At 37.2% G+C, this 16,438-nt stretch overlaps 1 protein-coding gene across 3 annotated transcripts in view; it reads left to right on the forward strand.

Annotated features, from left to right (window-relative positions):
- The first annotated feature begins 390 nt into the window (after positions 1-390).
- Positions 391-16,438, forward strand: part of SPATA7 (spermatogenesis associated 7) — a 32,392-nt gene continuing 16,344 nt past the window's right edge. The window contains exons 1-5 of one of the 3 annotated variants that reach the window (XM_023628224.2): positions 649-848; positions 7,481-7,555; positions 9,679-9,774; positions 12,323-12,370; positions 15,806-15,936. In XM_023628224.2, coding sequence (XP_023483992.2) covers positions 830-848; positions 7,481-7,555; positions 9,679-9,774; positions 12,323-12,370; positions 15,806-15,936 — 369 coding nt within the window. In that variant the 5' untranslated portion in view covers positions 649-829. Of the gene's footprint in view, positions 849-7,480; positions 7,556-7,691; positions 9,775-12,322; positions 12,371-15,805; positions 15,937-16,438 lie in introns of all 3 variants that reach the window. The other 2 variants (XM_070249743.1, XM_023628225.2) reach the window with 2 other exon arrangements.

Here is a 16,438-nt window from a genome sequence, read left to right on the forward strand (position 1 = left end):
CTGATGAGGAGCGCTACAATACAGTATGCTTCCTTCCCTATTCTCATCTTACTTCCAAGAATTCAAAGGTAACTCCTTCAAAATTAAACAAATTGTAGAAAGCCATTGATCAATCAACGCCTCGTTCATGTTGCAACTCTCTTCCACCGTAAACGAAAACAGATTGGAGCCCTCATGCAAAAAAGGGCTGGAGAGTGTGGAGAAAAGGGAGGAAGCTCAGTAAGCAAAGGAAATGCAAACTGATGATTGAGGTTAAGAATTAAGATGTAAATATGTAGACGCTATTCATCCCCAGGACTTTCACTAGTTCAAATGTTCACGGACTGCTTTGAAATTTAATTATTTGGAACTGGTTAAATGTTACCCTGACCTCAACCAACATTTGCGTTTGACTTTTTCCCGGGACCCAGGGGACATGGATGCCAGATGAGACCACCTTCTCTCCCCGCTCTTCCCGCAGAGACAAGGCCTGCCTGGTGCTAGTGACTTGGTTCCTGACAAGAGGCCGCTCTGTGGATGACTGGCAGGATCCCAGAGCCATATCTGGCGCTTGGGGCGCTTTCCCCTCCTGGTCCCTGCGTTCACAGGATCGCCACTCTCCGGGTACCGCCGTGGGCGGGGCTTCGGGAGCGCACGTCCCTGCGCCTTGACGTCACAATCCCGACACCGCCCAACGGCCCTTAGCAACCGGCCTGGTCGCGGTCTCCAGCCGGGGCCGCCCGCAGCCGGCTGTTCTTTATCCATCCTCTGCTGCCGGGGCTGGCCCGGCCCGGGGAAGGACCGAAGGGGACCCAGCGTGTCCCCACGGCGGCTGCAAGAGGAGCTAAGCATGGATGGCAGCCGGAGAGGTAAAGGGCAGCTCTCGCGGGTGACCGGCGCCTCGCGCCCGCCCGCGGTCCGGGCCTCGGGTCTGGGTCCGGGTCCGGGCTGCGCGGGTCGAGGCAGCACCCTGGGCGCTGCCGGTCCCCTGCTTGGTCGTCGGTGTTGACCTGAGTGTTGCCTCGATCTGCCCAGGCCCCGCGCACTGGAGGAGACCCTGCTTGCCGGGTTCTCAGGTCCGCTCCTTGCTCTAAATTTGTCGCCATGACTCCGGCAAGCCCGGTTCCCTGAACCCGGAGTCGTGCAGTCTGTTAACCTTGATGGCTCCGAGGCGGACGAACTAGTTTGGTCTTTGGAGTCAAACCTTCCTAGGCCCCAAATCAAGCGCTGCTGCTCTGCACAGGGGCGACGCTCAATTTCGTCGTCTCTTCAACGCGGGCTAAAACATTCCACGTCCTAGAGTTGTTGAGGATTAAACGCAGATAATACAGATAAAGCTCTTGGCACATTTTAAGTACTCCGTAAACACGAAATCTTCCTTTCTGTAGCAAACTCCCTCCCCCCCAAACTGTTGAGTAACCCCAGGATTCTCTAATGTGAATAGGAATCCCCTTAAAACGCAGGTTATGATTCAGTAGGTCTGGTGGGGGCTGAGATTTTACATTTCTAATAAGCTTCCAAGTTTTGCAGTGTTGCTAGCTACAGTTTTAGTAGCAAAGGACTAATCCATAATCGCTATATACACCTGCCCTTGACTGAATACTCGGAGTCGAGTGGACATCATGGTGGAACAGCTGGGGTCATATAACTTTAAATCTCTGCGAATCAGCCCAGCCCAAATAATTTGAATCGTCACCCTTTCTGAGCAAGTAGCATTCTTTCCTCAAGCCAAATAAGGCACTCTCCAGACCCTCCCCTCCCCATTCAGTGTTCTTATCTATTTTTAAAAGTACCTTTAAAGCAAGCTGCTAGATGGTTCCTTGCAATAAGCCTTGCTTTGAGTATGAGTGTACCTTTATTATGTAATCATTGATCAAAACGGGTGCTGTTCTGAATGTAGGAGAGAACTATCCATTGATTAGCAGACTATATTCTGACACTTTACCAGCCTAAGTTCCAGAAAAAGCAAACCAACATGCTTTTATGGTTTTCAGGAATTTTACAACATAAACTAACATTAAGCCCTTGCTGTGTGTCAGAAACTATTCCTAAATTATCTCATTATTTAACCTACAACAACATCTTGTTAGATAGGTATTATCCTTATTTCACAGTGAATAAGAGATCGTAAATTACTTGCCAAGGTCATGGTAAGGGACAGAACAGGCTTTGAATCCAGGTGAGGAATGTGAAACCCTAGAGCCATTGTTTTTATTTACATGGGAAAGGATATATGTCAAATTTAGACTGTAATAGAATTAGTATGTTCTCAGTATTTGTTTATTGAAGTATTTTTAAAGTTAGGTACATGTCAAAATGTGAGAAGTTTATATTTTTATAATCTACCCACTTTAACTTCATAATATATGGTATCACACACTGTTAGTGATTTTGAATTTTTACAACAAATGTAATATTCAACAAATATCTGAAACAGTCAGATCTCATGTACCATAATTATTATTAATAGGAAAACATATGTAATTTTAGCCAAAGCTAAAATATTTAATTTTAATTGAAAATATTGCACTTTCTAAATTTCTTTTATTGCATTAAGAAGTTACCTTTGATTTCAGGGCACAAAATATTGACACGTAAAGTAAAAAAATTCTCTTCTGTAATCACGTTTCTAGACATTCTTTTGTGCGCCAGACCTTCTGTGTGGTGGTGTCATAGAAAGAGCACTAGCTGAAAACCAGTAAATCTTGCTTGTAATCTTTGTTTGCTGGGAACTAGGTAATCTTCAGCAAGTCAGTTTGCTTCTCTGGGCCTTAGTTATTTGTAAAACGGTGGGCTTGCACTAGATAATCTATATGTAAGCTCTTCTTTCCAGCTTCCCAAGGGGGAAAGGGAAGAAAAGATTGAGAATAACGAACTGCCATCTGCTCTATTATCAGTGACCTTTGGGGAGAAAAGGAGAGAAGACAACTTATTAGTATAGATACCTGAAAGTGGATTGAAAAATATTTTTTTTTAATCTATTGGTCCAATAGAAACACTTATCAGTGGCATCAGATTCCCAGACATCTGGTTTTCCTGGGAAACTTTGCCACGAGAAACCTTCACCTTTCCTCCCCAGAGTCTTCTGGCTATCTTAGTGAAATCACACTGTGTAGGGAACTGGGCTGCTCACACATACTGATAAATTTCACTACCCTAGCAGCACCTTCAATCTCATGGACAGGTTTTCAGCCAGTGGCCAGGAGCACATGTCTTGGAGAGAATGGGGGTCGTGGGGTGACAAGAAGCCTGTAGCACATATTAACCCTCTCATAAGGTCATGGGATCATGGCACACAAACCTCTGGATAGGAGGAGGGCCATACCTGGCCTTGTGATCACCTCTTAACACTCTGGTCACTCACTGAGGGGCTGCATTCTGGGTTCATGGTTGGAGGTAGAGTACCACCATATCTCCTTAAACCTGCAATGCTGACCCACCATTCAGTGGCAAGAAACAGTAGGTGAGCTCCTTCCTCCTATAGCGTTCTTCCAGGGCCCTCTACTGATAAAGGAGAATTGTTTAGAGGGATTTTTCTTGTTGAAGAGCATGTATTGAAGGGTGAATTTGGAGCTGAGAGGCGATAATTTGATAACTAGCACAGTCTACCACTTTGGCTCCTCAGCTTCCATCTGCATGCACCCTGCTACACACATTTGAGCTTCCTTACAAGAATAAAACAGCTCTATATTTCTGCCTAACAAGATACAACTATTCTGCTTAAAAGTAAACAATCTCACTTGTAGAATAGCAGCGCAAGAGATGCCCCTCCTCCGTGAAAGAGGCATAACTGGTGAAATTTTTTTTTTTAAAGAATTTATTTTTCCTTTTTCTCCCCAACCCCCCCCCCCCCCCAGTATATAGTTGTGCGTTTTTACTTGTGGGTCCTTCTACCTGTGGCATGTGGGACGCCACCTCAGCATGGCCTGATGAGCAGTGCCATGTCTGCGCCCAGTATCCGAACTGGCAAAACCCTGGGCTGCTGAAGCAGAGCGCGTGAACTTAATCACTCAGCCATGGGGCTGGCCCCTGAAATTTTTTTTTTAAACACACATAAGCATTTAAAGTCTCTGGAAATTACCATAAGGGCATTCAGTGAATGATGAAATATTTATATGAGAAAATCTACTGAAACTTGGTAATAACAGCAAGAGTCTGTGGCGCTTGAGCCAGAGTCTACTCCTTACCTCATTGCCACCCCAGCTCAGTTTGACAGAAGCTACACTCTGGGCAGATATGATCACGAAGATGGGATTCTCCCTCATTTTTAGCTCCCAAAGGATGTCATAGCTGACCAGGAGGGGCAGGCCAGCATTGTTTCTCATCCCCTCTACTCAGGTTTACAGAGGCTGAATTCCTGATAAGTGTGGTTCAGAGGTCAGGGGCTCTCTTCCTTGACACAGCCTTATAGGGCAGAGGCTTTATCTGAGGTGTGGCAGTGCTAGAATACTGAGGTCCAGCTTGCCCTCTCCCCAGCTCATTAGTAGGATAGAGGTTTCACACTGGAAGAGGCAAGCTGAGTAAACCAGGGGCTACTACCCCCACCCAGGGGCCAGAGCAGTGCTCAGATATTTTACCTGTGTGAAAAAGCAGTATGAGAAGAAAGAACTCCAACCTCTCCCCAAAGGCACTGACTTAATTTGAAACAAGTGTGGGAAAGTTCAAGCCTAAGGGTGTTCTTGAAAACAATGGAGATGTTAGTGGTAAGCTATTAAGAAGAGACTGATGACTCTCAGAACAACAAGCTAAGCCAGAGGCCAGCTAGTTTATCAGAGAGAGCCAGGGAAAGAGACAGCTAATAATAATGACCTCTTGGGGGTCATAAGAAACTTCCAAATTTGGCCTCAAAAATTACCCCTGCCTGAATTTAATTGGACCAGACTATGGAGCAACATAGGCCCCAAGTCATTGTGGAAAACAGTAAAGCAATCAGCCAGCAATTAGTGGAGCCTAATAGTGGTGTGATAGCAAGTGATGCAGACAGCTCAACAGAGACATCAATGAAAACGAAAGGCCCCACTAAAACCAGTCCTCCCAAGGTGGCTGTGCACATGCCTGAAGCTACACCCCCTGAGGCCTGACATTAGGGGCTTCACACTATAAGGGGAAGGGATGTCATTAAATTGTTTAGCCAAGTCACTAAATAAAATAAACAAGCAATCAGCAGTGAAAATAAGCCCAGGAGAGGAGGGAAAGAACTCCTTATCCAGAGTTGTTAGAATGTATTACCTAAAACATCCAGTTTTCAATGACAAAAATCATGTCATGCAAAGAAACAGGAAATTGTGACTCATACACAGGAAACAAAGCAGGTACCAGAAACTGCCTATGAGAGGGCCCAATGAATTATCTGTTTCTTCCTTCAATTCTGTCTATGTTAACAGATTTAACAAAGACTTTGAAGCAGCCATTATAAATATGTTCAAAGAACAGAAACCACACTTAAGTAAAAGAAGCTATGGCAATAGTGTCTCCTCAAATGGAGAATATTTTTAAAGAGAAATTATGAAAAAGAACCAAGTGGAAATTCTGGAATGAAAAATTGTTAACCGGTAGATTGGAATTGGCAGAAGAAAGAATCGCAAATTTCAAAAAAGATTGATAGAGATTACATAATCTGAAAAACAGAATAAAGAAAAGTGAACAGAGACTCAGAGAAATGTGAGATACCATTAAGCACAGCAACGTATATGTAATGGGAGTATTGAAAGGAAAGAAGAGACAGCAGAAAAAAATTTCAAATAATGGCTAAAAACTTCTGAAATATGCTGAGTAACACTAATCACATCAAAGCAGCACAGTGAACTACAAGTTTAACAAACACAGAGATCCCCACACAGACACATCTTAGTAAAAAGATGAAAAGAAAATCTTGAAAACAGAAAGAAAATATGACATCGTGTAACAGGAAGCAAGGTTTGCTGACTTCTGATCAGAAGCAATGGAGGCCAGAAGACAGTGGGACAACATTTTCAAAGTGCTGAAAGGAAAAAAACTGTCAAACAAGAATTTTATTTCCAGCAAAACTGTCTTTCAAAAATGAAAGCAAAAGCAAAATATTCCCAGATAAGCAAAAGCTGAGAGAATTCATTTCCAGCATACTCACCTTACCAAAAAATGCGAAAGGAAGGGCAATTTGAATCCACATGGAGGAACAATAGCCAGCCCTGGTGGCCTGGTGGTTAAAGTTTGGCGCTCCTGCTTTGGTGGCTCAGGTTCGAGTCCCACTCAGGGAACCACGACCCCCGTCTGTCAGTTGCCATGCTGTAGTGGCGGCGGCTCACAGAACAGCTAGGACTGCTTAGAACTAGCATGTACAGCCATGGACTGGGGCTTTGGGGAGGAGGAAAACTAAAGGAACTTTAAAAAAACAAACAGCATAGTAAAAGTAATTCTAAAAGACAATATAAATGTGTGTTTCCTCTCCGTTTCTCTATGAAAGTGTTCTTAAATTAATTTACACAACTCTGTATTAGAAACCCCTGAATTGTACACTTAAATGGGTGAATTGTATGGTATGTGAATTATATGCCACCAAAGCTGTTTTTTTAAAGTGAACGTGTTCTGACCATTCTCTACACAGTCCCAACAGCCACAACGATTGTTTTATTTGTCACAGGCTTTATGAATTATCCCTCAAATTTAATCACAGTCCCCCTCAATATTCTGTTATCTGATGAGTAAATTGGCGATACACTATTTATATTTTGCATGTTAAATTCCATCAAACCTTGTAACTCAGCCTTCCTATTGTGGAGGTTACCCCTCAACGCACAGTCACTTTTCGGAGAGAGAAATTATTCTGTTATGAGGTATATATCTAATTTTCTAACATTCCATCTGGTCTTGAAGATGAGACACTGCCTTTAGGGGAGATGGTTTTCCTTTACTAGAAGTGCTTTTAATTATAGGCTGTTTAGATAGCACCCAAGCAAGAGCGTAAGTGGGTGGGACTAGGTGAGCCTGAAGACATCTTTTAAACATTAAATTCTGATTCTCACACACACACACATATTATACATAGTAACATATAATTTCTATTTTACTCAATTACTTCATGTGAAGATTAGTTTCTTAAAATTATTTTTAAGGATAGACTAGCCTATGATTAACTGAAATAGTTAGTACATATATATAGACTCAAAATCTCAGTTCTGTTCTATCTCAAAATCATTTAAAAATCCAGTAGGTCGGTGGCGTACAGAATGAAATCAGCGTATATCAAATAACAGAATTGATTTATTTATCATTTTACCCAGTGCAGCTAACATCTCAAGGTACAACTCTTTTGAAAATAACTTATGTTCTTAAAAAAGAAAACATTTTATCTATGGCTGCAGAATTTTTGTCTGATATATCATTGCTGGTTATTAATGTGATTGAATAAAATTTTAAATGACTGGTAGTTAAAGATAAATTTAATATTTTTCAAATGTTCAATATTATTGTCTTTGTGAAAGCTGTGTTTCATTTATCCTAATTCATATTATTCTGTTAAAAGCCAGGGCAACCTCTGTCCTTCTCAGATGTAGTCCACCAGATCTATTTAAAGGACACTTGAGCACCAAAAGTAATGGTAAGTGAGGCCCTTAAAATGATAAAAGATTGTTTCTTAAAGGATGACAAAGTGTCTGTTTTCTTTATTTATAAATTATATAATATAGTGAAAAACATTACTTCATTTAACCAATATTTGAACTTCATATTATTAGCTAATTTAGGAGTCTGTCATTCCAAACTGCTGTCATGCCCTGGATGCGGACCAGCCCCTCCCTGCTGCAGCTCCAGCCCAGCTGTGCTCCTCGCCTCAGGCCTGCCACCCAGCTTCAGGCATGCCTGCCTTATTAAAGTGGAGACCAACGCCTTGTTAAAAACACGAGCTCTGGGGCCGCCCCAGTGGTGTAGCTGTTAAGTGTGCACATTCCGCTTTGGCGGCCCTGGGTTCACCAGTTCAGATCCCAGGTGTGGACATGGCACTGCTTGGCAAGCCATGCTGTGGCAGGCATCCCACATATAAAGTTGAGGAAGACGGGCATGGATGTTAGCTCAGGGCAAGTCTTCCTCAGCAAAAAAAAAAAAAAAAACTCTGAAAAAGAAAAGCTGTGTAGAGAAAAAGAGCACTGGAAAAATGCATTTTGTATCAGAACACGTCTCTTATCCAACTGGGGTTCTAGATCCCAGGAAAGGGGAATCTCTGTTTTCTCTGATGTTTTCACATTTTTAAGCCTTTAAAGTAAAATTTTAATGTGAATTTGAAATGTATCTTTATAATTAGAGCTTAAAAGTTTTAAGTCTGTGTTTTTAGGCGAAATAATCGAAAGTCTTTTCTTCCTTAGTTGCATGAAAAATCTTTGGTACTAGTTCCTTCAACTGTGAAGGAAGGATCACATTTTCAGTTACCTCACTTATTTCCTTGTAATAAAGTATATATGCACAGAGCCAGAATCCTAAACTTTGAAAAATAAGTTTTAACTAAAAATTTAAAATGAGATTTTAAGTATATATACATAGAAAAGCAAGATACATAGAAAGAACAATATGTAGTTTGCTAACTCTTTTTTGAAGAACGCAGGTACAGAGCTGGTGTAGGTGTGTATAGTGGTTGTAAGCATGAGGCTCCCTTGGTTCACATCTAAACCACATCCTTTATCAGCTGTGTGACCTTCAAGACCTTACTCACATCTTTGTGCCTCAGTTTCCACTTCTATTAAATGGTAATAATAATGACTAAATGAGATTTGACATGTAAAGAGCTTAGAACAGTGCATGCGTGGTATGTATTCAATAAATGTTTGTAGTAGTATCAAGCTTATCATTATTGTATATGGTTATATTATTGCATAGAATTTCCCTGGAAGGATGCATTAAAAAAGTAGCAGAATATACTTCTAGGAGGGGAGACTAGGGGTTGGGGCAGGAAATTCACTTAGTTTTCAATCTCTATATGCTGTTTTAGGTGTTGATTACTTTTTTTTACCATGTGCATGTAGTACTTCTCAAAAACTGTTTTTAATGTTTAAAAAAATTACATTTATGTTTTATACGTTTATACTTGACTATAAGTGCTTAATTATTTCTAAGATTTCTTTTAATAAGTTTAGATGAGGTCAAGAAGCGTAATGTCGTGGAATTTCTACGTGATTGTACTTGTCTTAAAATAGTCCTGCTACTTCAAAAAGAATGCAGCGAACTGATTTGCAGAGCTTATTTTCAGGTGTAAAGTTAGAAGTTGGCCTCTCAGAATAGAATCTTTGCGTAGAGTTTTGGAGTTTTAGATTTGTTTGATTTCCCAAATTCCATGTATTCAAGTATGAACAATGGTAACATTATTTTCTCATCAGGCAGGTTCTTAAACATTTTTAGTTACAAGATTAAGAGCTCTTGATAAGAAATAGTTTTGTAAATGTAACGATAGATTAAATTCAGATTAAATTCTAGAATTTCTTCACAAAACTCTCACGCTTGTAAAACTTATTCTTAGAAAGGTCTGACCCCAAGTGCTCAACAGCTCATCAGTTACCAGTGCAAGGTTAAGGCTGGGACGTTTTCAACATGACAAAGTTAAAATGTCAGTGTATCTGTGGTTGAATTTCAGAATCTTTTATAAAAATGAGCTTGATAATCAGTAACTTGTCTATCTTGTGATGATTTTTCTATTAATTTTAAATATATAATGATTAAATATGTTTTAATTTTTAGCTTTTTGCACTGACTCCTCCTCTCTCAGACTAAGTACTCTCCACCTTGTCAAGAATCACATGGCTGTTCACTATAATAAAATCCTTTCAGCCAAAGGTAAAAATGTACAAATGTGAACTTTCTGTACCCAATTTAAACCTTCAGCTTCACTTCTAATTAGAGTAAATCTGTAGCAAAAATGAATATATATAAATGGACTTGTGTTTGTTGTAATGAGTGAGATATTAGCTAATGACTCTATATACATAGCAAATTCAGAATGCCGTTTTTGTTAACTGTATTTGAAATTGTATAATGCCTGTGTTATTTCATTTTACCTGTGTTATCCCTAGTATTATTTTGTGGTTAGATATAGATTTTAATCTAATAAAAGTTTATAGTCTGCTTTTTTGTTTTCAAATCTCCTGAAGTTTCACAAAGAGGATGCTAACTACTATTTTTGCCAGCTTTATTGAGATATATCTTATACAATGAAATGAACTTATTTTAATTATATAGTTCAATATTTTGAAGAATATATACATTTGTATAACCACCACCACAATCATGCTATAAATCAAGGGACAGCGAACTTCAACTTGAGGCCAAATCCTCCTGTCACCTATTTTTGTATAGCTTGTGAACTAAGAATGGTATTTATATTTTTAAATGTTTGGAAAAAATCAAAGGAATGATATTTTGTAACATGTGAAAGTCAGATGAAAATCAAGTTTCATTTTCCATAAGTAAACATAATTACGCTTTTTCACTAAAAGGCAGAGTTAACTGGTTGTGACAGAGGCCATATGAAGCTGCAAAGCCTGACACATTTACTAGATGGCCCTTTACAGGAGAAGTTTGCTGATCCCTGATACAGAACGTTACGTCACCCTAGGAAGTTCTCCCGAGTCCTTGGCAGTCAGTCTCTTCTCCCCGACTGCTGCTAACCACTGATCTGCTATAACAATAGTTTTGCCTAGAAAGAATTCTAGAAAGAATTTCTATTCGTTGAAGCATGAAATATTTATTATTTGGGGTCTGGCTTCTTTCAATTAGCTAATGATTTTGAGGCTAGTCTGTGTTGTTGTGTGTGTATCAGTGTTTCTGAATATATCACAATTTGTTCATCATTTCACTAGTTGGTGGACATTTGGATTGTTTTGACTCACTTTTCGCTGTTAGGAATAAAGCTGCTATAAATATACAGTCTTTGAACATGTATTTCCATTTCACTCGGATAAATTTGTTTACTAGGAATGGAATGGTGAGGTATAAGGTAAGTGTACGTTTTAACTTTATAAGAAACTGCCAAACTGTTTCCAGAGTGACTACCATCTTGCATATCCATCACTTCCACGTCCTCATCAACACTTCCTCTTGGCAATCCTTTTTTAGCCATTCTAGTGGATGTGTAATAGTGTTTCACAAGGGTTTAGTTTATATTTCCCTAATGCCTAATAATGTTGAGCAACTTTTCTTGTGCTTATTTGCCATTTGGATATCTTCTTTGGTGAAATATCTGTTCAGATCTTTTGCCCACTTTTTACAATGGGTTTTTTGCCTTCTTAGCATTAAGTTGTGAGAATTCTTTATGTATTAAATGCGCCTCCTATGTCAGTCAGTTGTTCTACAAATAACGTTATAATCTTACACAACCATAGTGCAATTATTAAAACCAGGAAATTAATATTAATACAATACTGTTAACTACAGATCTTCTTTGAATTTTACCAGTTTTTCACTAATTTTAAAACCTTTTATTTTCTCATTTAAAGACTAAAGCTTTTAAATTTTAGTTCATATTTCATGAAGTTTCTCTTTTAAATGATTAAAAAATCTATAGAAAAATAGTATTTTGTGACATGTGAAATCAAATTCAGCTTTTCAATTTTTAATAGTTTATGCTTTTCATATTCGGTTTAAGAAATCTTTGCCTAATCTTAGGTCACTAAGACTTTCTTATGTGTTTTCTTCTAGAAGTATAAGTTTTAGCTCCTACATTTAAGTTTGTGCTCCATTTTGAGTTAGTTTTTGTATATGATATGATACAAGGCTCTGTTTTTTTCCTCTGGATATCCACATATTCCCAGTACCATTTGTTAAAGAGATTGTCCTTTCTCTATTGAATTGCCTTGGCACTTTTTGAAAGACAATTGACCATATACGTGGGTCTGTTTCTGGACTTACTCTTTGCTTCTGTTGTCTGTCTTTATTACAGTATTGCACTGTCTTAATTACTATAGCTTTATAGTAAGTCTTGAAGTCAGACCATGTAGGTCCTCCAATTTTGCTCTTTTTTTTCAAGCTTGTTTTGGGACTCCAATTACCAGTAGGTTAAGTGCATGATACAGGTAGGTTAGGGCAGTGATACTATGTGTATTTATTTTCCAGTCTTTCTTTAGTCTGTTTCATTTTGCATAGTTTTAACTTATATTGCTGTGTTTTCAAGTTCACTAGTATTTCCTTCTGCAGTATCTAATGAGCTGTTAATCCCAGCCAGTGTATTTTTTTATCAAGGATATTAAATTTTTCCTCTCTAGAAGTACCAAAAAAATCAAAACAAGGAACTGCAAGTTCTGGGACTTTTTGTGATTTCCACATTTGATATTTATTGTCATTTATAAGTATTACAAATATTATTAAACAACTGATTTTTCTCTTTCAGCTATTGTAGACTGCTCAGTTCCATTAAGCATGAGTACCAGCATCAAATGTAAGTAATTTTTGACATTGCCTTTTTCAAAAAAATTGTAATAAACTACATATAGCATAAAATCTACCATCTCAACCGTTTTTAAGTCTACAGTTCAGTGGCATTAAGCACATTCATGTTAAGGGACAACCATCACCACTAGAACTCTTTTCATCTTGCAAAACTGAAACTCCATACCCATTAAACAATAACTCCCCGTTTCTCCCTTGCAACCACCATTCTATTTTGTATCTCTGAATTTGACTATTCTAGGTACCTCATGTAAGTGGAATCATAGAGTGTTTTTCCTTATGTGACTGGCTTATTTCACTTAGCATAGTGTCCTCAAGGTTCATTCGTGTGGTAATATATGTCAGATTCTCCATCCTTTTTAAGGCTATATAATCCATATTTTGTTTATACATTCATAAGTCAGTGGACACTTGAGTTGTTTCCACCTTTTGGCTATTGCAAATAATCATTCTATGAATATGAGTGTACAAATATCTCTGAGACGCTGCTTTCAATTCTTTTGGGTATATACCAAAAGTGGAATTGCTGGATCATATGGTAATTCTATTTTTAATTTTTTAAGAAACAACCATACTGTTTTCTCTGGCAGCTGCATTGTTTTATCTTCCTACCAACAAGTCTGGAGTTCAGGAGAGAGTTCCAGAGTGGAGATAAAAATTCAGGAGTTGACAACGTATAGGTTGTATTTAAAGAATTGCTCCTATTTTTTGGTTTTAGAATTTAGACTTAGCTATTGCTTATTTATTACATGGTATTTTCTACTCTCAATCAGTTGAAGCTGGAGTTTTTCTTTTTTTGCCGTGTAAATGAAGAAAATTGTGATAGTGACTAGAAGAATTGCAAATATTGTAATCACCAAACTAAAGTGTAATTAATAATTCTTATTACTTCTTGTGTTATAGAGCTGATGTTCATTATAATCAGTATAACTAACTTAGAAACAGGTTTTATAGACACATTAAAAAGAAATAAATCTCTGGGTGTGAGACTTCTCTGTTTTTATAAGATACAGTCTTCCGTCATAGCAAACTACTGACTTGATAATGTCAATCTTCATAGTGTCTAAACTAGAATATCTCTACGTAGTTTATTGAATTGTTTAAATTATTCCATGTTCTAATGCATTAGAAAGGCTTTACTTTTTATAGCCGTTTTATTGACAAATAAGTTACATACCATAAAATTCACTGATTTTTACTAAGTTTACAAAATTGTGCAGCTGTCACCACAAACCAATTTTAGAATACTTCCGTCTCCCCCGAAATATCCCTTGTACCCATTTGCAGCTGCTCTCTGTTCCCACCTCTAGCATCAAGAAACCACTAATCTACTTTCTTTTTCTATAGATTTGCCTTTTCTGGATATTTCATCTAAATGGAAGCATTTATGTGGTTTTGTGTATTAGGCTTTTCATTTAGCATAATGTTTTTGAGATTCATCTATGTCGTGGCCTGTATCAGTGCTTCATTCCTTTTAATTGTTGAATATGAGTCCATTATGTGCACAGTACCATATTTTATCTGTTCATCAATTGATCAACATTTGTATTGTTTCTGTTTTTTGGCTATTTTGCAATGCTGCTATGAACAACAATGTACAAGTTTTTTGTGTAGATATATGTTTTCATTTCTCTTGTATGTACCTGAGAATGGAATTGATAGGTCATATGGAAAATTATATTTAACTTTTTAAGAAACTGCCAAACTGTTTTCCAAAGTGGCAGTACCATTTTACGTTCCTACCTCCAATGTATTAGGATTTCAGTTATTCCATATTCTTGCTAACACTTGTTATTGACTCTCTTTTGATTATAACCATTCTAGTGCGTGTGAAGTGGTATGTCATTGTGGTTTTAATTTGCATTTCACTCATGATTAATGATGTAGAGCATTTTTTTCATATGCTTATTGACCATTTGTATATCTTTGGTAAAAATCTATTTAAATCTCTTGCCTGTTTTTAAGTTGGATTATTTGTCTTGTTGTTATTGAGCTGTGTATTATTTATATATTTTGGATACAAGTATTTGTTAGATATTTGATTTGCAAATATTTTTCCCCCATCTGTGGCTTCCCTTTTTAAAAAGCATAAAAGTTTTTCATTTTGATTGTCTAATTTATCTTTCTTTTTGCTTGTGCTTTTGCTTTTGTATCTAAGAAATCTTTGCCTAACCCAAAGTCCTGTAGATTTACTCCCATGTTTTCTTCTAAGAGTTTTATAGTTTAAACTCTTACATTCAGGTCTGTGATCCAGTTAGAGTAGATTTTTGTGTATGCTGTGAGGAGGCTTTACTTAAATGAATACGTTGGACGGATTTGGTAATACTGGGGTTTTTATTAGTGACAGTATCTGAGGACTGTACTTTGTCATATTTTTTACTTGCTTATTTTACCTGTGAATAAGACAATAGATCTGACTGAGAAAGTTCTATTTAATTCACTCCACAAACATTATCATCCACTAAAGTTTAGCTAACACATTCATTAAGCAAGTATTTGAGGATAGAATAAGCTGAAAGTAATGTTTCAGTCTACATTTTAAATGATAAATACATTTACTTTAGCAGACTTACAACTTTTCTGAATAATTATAGTTGAAATTCTAAATATATATAAATTACCTTTGTTTTTTATACTTGTAGAAATTTTTATAAATTCTGAATTAGATCAGGGTGATTTCAAACTTGAAATTGTCTTGTCCGTTAAGTTGGGATAGAGTCCAATAAAAAATATGTTAAATTTTTAATTTTATATGAAAATACAAATCATTTTACTTGCGGTTAACCTTCTGTTGAACTCTGAAATTTGACTTATTTTCATTTTGCCATTGTCTTTATGCAATAAGACTATGATAATGACTCAGTACCTGAGCTAAAGCACACTACAGCGTGAAACCACTTTTTTTATTTTCCAATGAATAGCAGTTAAGAGAAATACAAATCAGTTATCGTGAGTGAAAATAGTGTTTTAAAATGTAATGTCATTTTTTTTAAAGTCATATAACGCTTAGATTTTCATAGCCCCTGATGGTATTAACAATAATATTTCATTTGGGGGAGAGACTGTGGACTAATTCGAACTCTGCGTTTGCTGATTACAGAGTGACAAACATGGCCAAGCATTTCTAACCTTCATATCTCTATGAATATCTGAGAGGAATTGCTTTCCTGAGCCCTTAGCTTGGCCAGTTTGTCATAGCTTGTTTGTGCTCTTTACATAGTTAATTTAAAGTTTCTATAAATTAGATATTTGTTATCTTAGCTTCTCTTTATACAGAAAAGTATATGGATTTTTATTTACATATCAGTAGGGTAAACATTTTTAGCATAAGGAAAAAAATGTGCCATTTATTAGTCTCACAAGACTAAAAAATTAATTTTTCTATTTTGTTTTATATTTCAAAAGATTTGTTTTCCCCCCTCAGATGCAGACCAGCAACGAAGAGAAAAACTCAAAAAGGAATTAGCACGATGTGAAAGGGGGTTGAAATTAACTAAAACTGCAATGCGTGCCAATTCTAAAAATAATTCTAAGTCGTTAAACACTCTACAAAAGGTAAGATAGAATTTTTACCTTTTAAAAGCACATGTTTGTAAGGTACTTAATTAGTGGTGCAAGCTGACTTTTTGGTAACATGTTTACTATAGGTCAGAGTCAGTAAACTTTTCCTGTAAAGAGCCCAATATTAAATATTTTAGGCTTTTCAGGCCACACAGTCTCTGTCACAACTGTTGTGCCATTGGAAAGCAGCCAGAGACAATACAAATGAATGAGTGCAGCTGTGTTCCAGTAAAACTTTATTAACAAAGAAAGACAGCGGGCCAGATTTGACCTGCATCCTATAGTTTACTGACCCCTGCTATAGGTTTTCTGTGACATCCTTTAACATCTGGTTAAGGAAGTTCTCTTCTATTTCTAGTTTGCTAAGATTTTTTTCTTTTCTCCTGAATGCATGTTAATTTCATCAAATGCTTTTTATACATTTTTGAAATGATGGTGTAATTTTTCTTTTTCATCTGTTAATGTAGTGAATTACAATAGAGTTCCTAATGTTAAA

This window comes from Equus caballus, chromosome 24 (genome assembly GCF_041296265.1).
Source record: "Equus caballus isolate H_3958 breed thoroughbred chromosome 24, TB-T2T, whole genome shotgun sequence".
Classification (NCBI taxonomy): Eukaryota; Metazoa; Chordata; class Mammalia; order Perissodactyla; family Equidae; genus Equus; species Equus caballus.